This window comes from Gobio gobio, assembly GCF_949357685.1.
Source record: "Gobio gobio genome assembly, chromosome: 2".
Lineage (NCBI taxonomy): Eukaryota > Metazoa > Chordata > Actinopteri > Cypriniformes > Gobionidae > Gobio > Gobio gobio.
In genome coordinates, this window is record NC_137098.1 from 2,422,386 (window position 1) to 2,431,117 (window position 8,732).

The 8,732-nt window shown below is 38.6% G+C and overlaps 1 protein-coding gene across 4 annotated transcripts; it reads left to right on the forward strand.

Moving 5' to 3' along the window:
- Positions 1 to 4,983: 4,983 nt before the first annotated feature.
- Positions 4,984 to 8,496, forward strand: LOC307138835 (uncharacterized protein). Of its 4 annotated transcripts, XM_079837469.1 has the most exons (14): positions 4,984 to 5,099; positions 5,181 to 5,300; positions 5,379 to 5,426; positions 5,830 to 5,913; positions 5,994 to 6,056; positions 6,525 to 6,585; positions 6,683 to 6,733; positions 6,825 to 6,869; positions 6,942 to 7,003; positions 7,429 to 7,483; positions 7,562 to 7,603; positions 7,694 to 7,847; positions 8,014 to 8,260; positions 8,320 to 8,496. In XM_079837469.1, exons 5-13 carry the CDS (start codon positions 5,998 to 6,000, stop codon positions 8,208 to 8,210), a joined length of 726 nt encoding a protein of 241 aa, XP_079693595.1. In that variant the 5' UTR covers positions 4,984 to 5,099; positions 5,181 to 5,300; positions 5,379 to 5,426; positions 5,830 to 5,913; positions 5,994 to 5,997; the 3' UTR covers positions 8,211 to 8,260; positions 8,320 to 8,496. The 4 variants fall into 4 exon arrangements, with proteins under 4 accessions (XP_079693595.1, XP_079693596.1, XP_079693593.1 ...); XM_079837470.1 differs by lacking the exons at positions 4,984 to 5,099; positions 5,181 to 5,300 and having other exon boundaries at positions 5,321 to 5,426; XM_079837467.1 differs by lacking the exons at positions 4,984 to 5,099; positions 5,181 to 5,300; positions 5,379 to 5,426; positions 5,830 to 5,913; positions 5,994 to 6,056 and having other exon boundaries at positions 6,347 to 6,585.
- The last annotated feature ends 236 nt before the right edge of the window (positions 8,497 to 8,732 follow it).

Genomic DNA, 8,732 nt, shown 5'->3' on the forward strand with positions numbered 1-8,732 from the left:
CATAGGGCACTGGGACAACAGCAGGGTGAGTAAAAGATGGCTTTATTTTCATTTCAGGTTGAACTATTCCTTTAATAACATTGGTTAGTGCAGGGTTGCCCGAGAAGGAAGAGACAGTGGACCTGCGCAGCATATCAAACACGCTACACTCGTTAATTTTTCACGTTACACCACATATTTGTACATATTTGTAGTGCATCCTAACCCTAACCCTAACGGTATAGTCTAACAAGCGTCGGCCCGTGCCTGTCCTCAGACTCTCTTCCAGCCTAAGCGAGTGCTGGGTCGGGGGGAGCTGTTGTAATTTTACCAAACCTAATGTGTTGCACTGTGCCGACCCAGGCTTTCTTTAAAGTGAAATAAAGCCACAGTTTTGAGCGCCGCTTACCTTGCTCCATGGCTGCAACAGAACGAGCGCGGCAAGCACTTCCGGAAATCCGGTGGCCACTATGGAAACCAAAACTTGCGTGTTTGGAACTGATGATCGGAATCGAAAACAAATTTTCTAAACAATTCCAATGGTATCGTTATTTTTTAAACGGTTCCAAGTTGGAACCGGTTCTTGGTGCCCAACCCTACTCGATAATCAAATGTCACCCATGTTCATTATTCATTACCACAACAAACTCTCCAAGAGTTGTCATGACAGAAATAATATGGTTGCTGCACTATGTATTAGTACACTTATGTATTTGGCAGATGGTTTTATCCAAAGCAAATTAATGCATTCAAGGTATTCATATCCTCAGGTTATATGTTACCTGGGTACGGAACACATGACATTGGTGTTGCTAGTGTAGTGAAGTGCTGCAGTTGGGTGGCGTCCTCGCTGTGTGTGACTCCGCCCTAGAGGCTTGTACAACCCCAAATCAGAAAAAGGTGGGACAGTATGAAAAAAAAAAAAAAAAAAAAAGACGTGATTTCTAAATTTACTTTGACTTGTATTTCATTGCAGACAATATGAACAAAAAATATTTCATGTTTTGTCTGGTCAACTTCATGTCATTTGTAAATATGCATCCTTTCCTGTCATTCAGACCTGCAACACATTTCAAAAAAAGTTGGGACAGTAAAGCATTTACCACTTTGTAATGTTGCCATTCCTTTTCACAACACTTAAAAGACCTTTAGGGACTGAAGACACCAAGTGATGAAGTGTTTCAGGTGTAATTTTGTCCCATTCTTCCTGCAAACAAGTCTTAAGGTGGGCAACAGTACGGGGTCTTCCACACATTCTCTATTGGAGACAGGTCGGGACTGAGGCAGGCCAGTCAAGTACCCGAACCCTCTTCCTCTGCAGACAGGACTTTGTAATGTGTGCAGAATGTGGTTTTGCATTGTCTTGTTGAAATATGCATGGACGTCCCTGGAAAAGATGTCTGCTTGAAGGCAGCATATTATGCTCCAAAATCTCTATGTACTTTTCAGCATTAATGGTGCCTTCACAGAAGTGCAAGTTACCTTTGCCAAGGGCACTGACACAACCCCATACCATGACAGACCCTGGCTTTTGGACTTGTTGCTGGTAACAGTCTGGATGATCCTTTTCTTCTTTGGTCCGGAGCACACGGCGTCCATTCCTCCCAAAAAATACCTGAAATACTGATTCATCTGACCACAGTACACGTTTCCACTGTGTGATGGTCCATCCCAGATGCCTCCGAGCCCAGAGAAGTTGACGGCGCTTCTGGACACTGTTAACATAGGGGTTCCTTTTGGCACAGTACAGTTTTAACTGGCATTTGTGGATGTAACTACGTATTGTGGTACTTGACAAAGGTTTGCCAAAGTAGTCCAGAGCCCATGTGGTGATATCGCTTATAGATGAATGACGATTCTTGATGCAGTGCCGCCTGAGGGATCGGAGATCACGGTGGTTCAGCTTAGGCTTGCGCCCTTGTCCTTTACGCACTGAAATTCCTCCAGATTCCTTGAATCTTTTAATTATGTTATGCACTGTTGAATGTGAAATATCAAAATCTCTTCCTATCTTTCTTTGAGGAACATTGTTTTTAAACATTTCAGTAATTTTATCACGTATTTGTTGGCAAACTGGCGATCCTCGGCCCATCTTTGCTCCTAAAGGATTAGACCTTTCTTGGATGCTGCTTTTGTACCAAATCATAATTACAATCACCTGTTGACATCACCTGTTTCAAATCACATCATTATTTAACCATTTTACCTCATTACTAGCCCTAAATTTCTCCTGTCCCAACTTTTTTTGAAATGTGTTGCAGGTCTGAATGACAGGAAAGGATGCATATTTACAAATGACATGAAGTTGACCAGACAAAACATGAAATATTTTGTGTTCATATTGTCTGCAATGAAATACAAGTCAAAGTAAATTTAGAAATCACTTCTTTTTTTTCTTGCGTTTTCCATACTGTCCCAACTTTTTCTGATTTGGAGTTAATCAGCGTCTCATTCATACGGGTATATTAAGGTGGCTGTATTGTCACCAAATATGGCGTTAATGTGTCTGCCTTTCTAGTGCGTAATTTTTCTGCTGTCGTTCTGGTGTTCTGGCTGGAGGTGAGTGTGGTGACTGTTTGTGATTTGTTGCTCAAACTTACGGGACTTTAAACAGTTAACAGTGTTATTCGTGTCAGGTGCTGGGCTGTTTGCGGATAAGCGCACGTTGTGCTGAGTGTTTGCAGCTATTGACAAATGCGCTGTTTGCCGGAAATAACACCTGTTATACATACACTGCACTAAGCATCCCTGGCGTATTGCTGCTTGGCTTCCTGCTTGCCTTTGTAAACCTTGTTCATCTCTTGCTGCCGGACGAATGGCGCGATCGCTACATGTTTGGTGAATTAAGTTGCCAGTATAAGAGCACTTGAAGACTTCTGCTCGGATTGGGACATTCATTGCTGCTGTTTTGTTCCTGATATTCTAACCATTTGTTTTGTTTTAATAACCTGCTTGAGTGCGTTTACTTCCATGTGAGCAACTGCAGCTTTGTTGATGTTTGTTTCGCTCGCTTATTTGAGTTATTTTCCTTTATTATTGTGTGATTATTTAATTTATCTTTCTTTATTACGGTGTGATTATTGAATCTATAATTTTTCCTGTATTTTGCTTGTTTTTTTGGTGCTGCCCTTGTATTTTTTTTGTGTGTTGTGAATAATATTTTCTTTTTATTAATCATTGAGAGTGATCCTCGACCTGTACAAGCGGCTGTGAGTAATAACCGGCCTGCGAAGCTGGGACAGGTTGGTGACCGTGGTCAATTTCTCAAGTACACCTGGCTGCAGCCTGCAGATTGGGCGGGGTTGCACCTGGGGGGCGGGGTTGCACGTGTCACCCCGCCCATAACGCTTCTCATTGGTTAGTGGTAAATAATGACGTCGGTCGAGGCGGGGTCGCTTCTTGGGCGGGACTGCATAACTCGTCCCACCCACGACTTTTTTATTGGTTAGTGGCGTTAAGTAATGACGTAATTCTAGGATCTCATTTCCGCTGCTTATCGCTGTATGGTGAGTACAGACGAGCTACGCAGTTTGTTTACAATTTTTAATTTTAAAGTGGCGTGTGGGGTGTTGTTAAAAGGAAATGTGAAAAAAAGAAGATTGTGTAACTGTACTCACTCAACCATATCACACGAATAATTACCAGGGTTGCGTTTCTCAAAAGCATTGTTAGGCCTAACGTTACGCGTATAACGTTTATATATGTGTATATGCGTTTATATATGCGTGTGTTCTAAAATAAGCCCCTTAAAAAGAAATGCAGTGGTAAAACTACACCAGGAGGATAGATATTGGACAAGTTCATATTAAAAGTATACAAAATTATATTGTAGGACTTTTTTTTCCCATGAATACAATGATAAGCCTAAATGTTAAATATCTATATTATTATTATTAATTAATTAATTATATTAAAATGAACAGAAAACCAGACAGGTGTGTTGAGGCAAGTTGGAGCTAAACTCTGCAGTACATGACCCTCTAAGTCCGACTTTGGACACCCCATATAAAATAATGAAGCATTTTATGGTAATACTGATGATCTCTTTCCTTCTGTTTGCAGGCACTGTCACCCCCATTTACATTCCCTGTGTACCCTGTTATCTGTATTCTTTGTTTTGCTCTGTTGATTATTCTCCAATCCTTACTCTTCTTAATCCTTACACCTCCATTTCTCTCCTCTTTTTGTCATTGTTCATTTTATAACTCAAAGGCTCTTTTAAGAGCCATTCCCCCTTGTGCAAAAATGCACAAAACTGTGTTAAGCAAGGAGGAGTGTGAGCGGTGTTTAAAAGACTGCACTAGCAAGTGCCCGTTCTGCCAGTACACCAGCATGCCACAGCTGATGTATTACCACATTCAAAACCACTTTCAGCGGGCAGTGCAGCATCAGGGTGAGTTTACAGACTTTTGCTTGTCACTTTAGATCAAGTAAAATATGGTGACAAACCAGTCAATAATACACTCTGCATGCTTCTGATTTCATTGCGTTTGAATTTGTAATAGAATGCTTAATTTTAAGGCTCAGGTAAACCTTATTGTGCAAATATCCAAAGTATAGTCTTTGTTGCTCAAATCACAAAAATGGGTGATGACAATTTGTCACTGTCTTGTGAAGTGAAGTTTAATTTTAGATTATTTTTAATACCTCTTTTTTTTGGCCTTTTCAGATTTCACCATTTTAAAATGCAGTTTGAAATGTCGGGCAAAATCCCACTTTCACTGCTGCTATTGTTCAGTGACGCTGATAACTCGGGCAAATTTGTTGAAGCATATTGCCAGCCATCCTTCACCACCAACCAAGCCTCAGTCATCCTCTGTCCAGCAGTCGGGGGCTCAGTCATCCTCTGTCCAGTCACCAGCCATCCTCCCAAAATCCTTGGCAAAGAGGACTGTCACTTGCAGCCATACATTGCATACAGGTTGAGGTTGTTCTTCAACTCTTGAAGTTTGGTTTGCTTAACTTTTAGGTGATTTGTTTGATCTTTTTCTTTATGTACAGCTTCCCAGTTGCAGTGTGACCCTAAATGTCCAAATCCTGTGGTAACAACAAGTCTAAACATGATCAAAGCAAACAAAGCATTTTGGGGAACGATGCCAAATGAGGGGCAACAGCAGCTGGTAAGTTAATCTTTGCAAAATTTTCTTAACAAGATGCTGTTCATCAACCTGTGCATTTATTTATCTTTATCTGAATTTTAGCTAAACAATGCTTTGGATGTCAGAAAAAGCAAATATGAGCGATTGGCAACCGTATATAACACAACACTGCAACGATCAGACCTGTGCTCTCTGGGACTCGAGAAATATGTTGAGGGAACGGTACACAGTTCAAAGATTCATTTGAAGATAGAAACTCAATAAACACTCATCATTAATTACTGTTTTATTTAAACGCAGGTTCTCAACTGTTGCCTGAAAGTGGTAGAGGCCATAGCGAAATCACAGGTGAAATATTTTGTGCTCCTATTACTTAAGCTGCTTACAGGGATAGTTCAACCCAAAAATGAAAATTGTCATTCATTTAGTCACCCTCAAGTTCTTCCAAACCAGTATGAGTTTATTTCTTCTGTTGCACATAAAAGATGAAGACAATTGGTAACCAAACAGTTCCCCATTGTTTTTTTTCCAATTCAATGGAAGTATGTACAGGTACAATCATACACCAAAATTTAAATTCTTGGTTGAACTACCCCTTTAAGCAACTCCTTAGCTGAAATATACATACTTTTGTAGATGTGCTTACAGTGGTCAGAATGTTAATACTCTCAGCTGTTGGTGAATTTAGAATTTAAATGTAACACCAAGGCAAAATCGAGAATGTTAAAGTATGTTGAATGTTTCCATACAGAATGTGAATGTATTTTCGGCTAATTCATATGTGATTTCGACATGGCCAGACAGCACACTTGAAGAGCAACTTCTGCACCTGCCGGTATGTATATAAGTTTAATATGAAACCTAGTCACACAGTTTCCAAATTTTTTAGATTGACCAATATTATTTGTTTTCAAGCTGGATGAAAACATTGACTGGTTTATCTTCCCAACATGGATACCAGGACATTGGATGGTTTGTGTAAGTCATTCTTAATCTGTAGTCTTTATCTGGGATAACTTATGTCAGCATAATATTGTCGATAAATTGCTGTTGTTGTCTTTCGGTGTGTGTATATATTGTGACTTATCAACAGATTATGAAGCCAAGGGAGCATGACATTTTTTTCCTTGACCCTCTACATGGCAAAACATTCAGTCAGGAAGAATACATGCTCATCTACAGGTTTTATAGTGCACTGTTCAGAGTTCAGAGATTGTGGTCGTTCCAAACCACGTTCTGATGCGCTTGTGGTCGTTCCAAACCACATTTTGATATAATTGTGGTCGTTCCAAACCACATTTTGATACGCGTGTGGTCGTTCCAAACATCATTTTGATAAGATTGTGATTGTGGTCGTTCCTAACCACATTTTAATAAAACTATGGCCACTATTAACTGTTTTTTGCAACTGTTTTTAAAGTTATGGTCTGTGTTTTGTCATCACAGAAACATTGCACAAATCTTGTCTCCTGGGCATTGGCATGAATACTGTGTCAATGATATTACGGTACCAATATTCATATCAATATGTAATTGTAAAAGCATTGTAAATGGTTTAACTTTTTGTCAAGGTAATTTGACTCTGTGCATGTCAACATCAACAGGGCCTTCCACGACAACATCTGAGCAACAGCTGTGCTGTTTTTGTCCTGATGGTAAGTTAATAATGCTGATCTGGCGTTTGCTAGATGTTTATCCAGTACATGTATCTAAGCAAATGTATTTGTAATGTTTTTACCATTTCAGTATTCACTGAGCTTTGTGACAGGAGGTCCCTTTGATTTTACAGAGGTAAGTGAAATATGCAATGGCAAACCCCAATATTATTAAAAGTTAATTGAGTATTTCTTTTTTTTATCTTAGGCTGACGTGCCTTGCATCAGGAGGTGGTGGTGTTTGTTGCTTTTGGAGAATTTCCCCTTGAGGTTTGTTTTTTTGTCTCTACACATTATACAAACTATTGAAGCTCCAATTAGTTTTTCTCATTCAGGGTTTGTACGGCCAAGAAAAACCTGGAAAAGTCATAGAATTCTAAAATGGCTATTTCCAGGGCTGGAAAAGTTTTAGGAAGTCTCAAACATTTCAAATATGAGTATATAATAGAATGTTTATCTGATAGTATTGGTTAAACTACAATACTTACGGTTCATTCAATACATCTTACTGGAAAAAAAATTATTAGTCATTAATTAGTTAAGATGAGGTGCTTTTGTCATTTGAACATTGATTTTTATTAATCTTATTTTTAAAAATTAAATGGAAAGTAATGGAAAATAATTGGTATATATTGGTTGAAAGGTACAAACCTTGTGCTTAACACATACCTGTCCTGTATTCCTTTTTATTATAGGTCTGATGAAGAAAGACGGGCAAGAAAGAGACAAATGAGGCATATTGAAAAAAATGTACGAGACATTTCATAAGATTTTTTTAATCTCTTACCATATATAGACTGACTTATTTTTGTTTTGCTATCCTTTTAGGCACAAAAGGCAAACATGACTCCTGACTTGCAACTTTTGAATGTAAGGTTCCTTTTTTTTCTTAAGTGCTGAAATCCTGTCGTATTTCATTCAAGCAAATAAAGGATTAATCCTTTTAAAAATACTTTCCAGCTACCCTGGAATGTCTTGGAGATGATACTTCTAGAAGTAGTGCTAGAGGATGGAGATGCTGCCTACATGAATCTGTCTCTTACTTGCAGTTGCTTTAGAGCAATTGTAAACAAGGCCCTGTTCAGACAGAAGGCGCACTATGCATGGCTTGACAGTAAGTTTGTTAAATGTGTGCAATAAAGTATGCATAAGGCCTAATGGGTATAAGAGTGGCTTTAGGTAATCATGCTTCTTGCATTTCCTAAAGCAGTACCAAGGCTAACATAATCTTTGACGTGCATTATGAAAGATTTCTCTTTTGTGTGTGTTTTTGGCTACAGGTGTTGTGGACTGGGGGAAATGGAGTGAAACATCAAAGGCTGAATTGCGGGTGCCTTTTGAAATTAAAGAGTGCAGAACATGTGGAACTTTTTTCAAAACCTGCTCAGGTTTTATTGGAAACGGGAAGCGTGGTTGCCTTAGAGGATTCTACGACAGCATAGAGGACCCAGACTGCTGTTTCATGTGTCAGTGGTAGAGTGTCAGGGGAAGTGTGTGAAGGAAGGATGAATGAATGAATGATTAAAGGTGATTTAAAAGAGGAAAGTGTGTGAAGAAAGGAAGGATGAATGAATGAATGATTAAAGGTGATTTAAAAGAGGAAAGTGTGTGAAGAAAGGAAGGATGAATGAATGATTAAAGGTGATTTAAAAGAGGTAAGTGTGTGAAGGATGTATAGAAAGACACCGAGAGATATGTACAAAAAGAGAGGTGTATGTTTGTCTTTATCAAAACTAATTAAACTGTTTCATACCTAAATAATTAACTACTTGTCTTGGCTTGTTATTCATTTTACCATAACCCTTTTCATTATCAAGTAAATCCATAATCTATTATTATTAATGCCATTTTAAGACTTGACACTCTTGCTGAGAATATTACACTTTTATTTAAATGTTAATAATTAATGTGCAACCAAAGCACTTACAATATGAAATGGTAATAAAACAGAAATAACTTACAAATAAGTTGTAAATAAACAATATACATGAACAAAAAT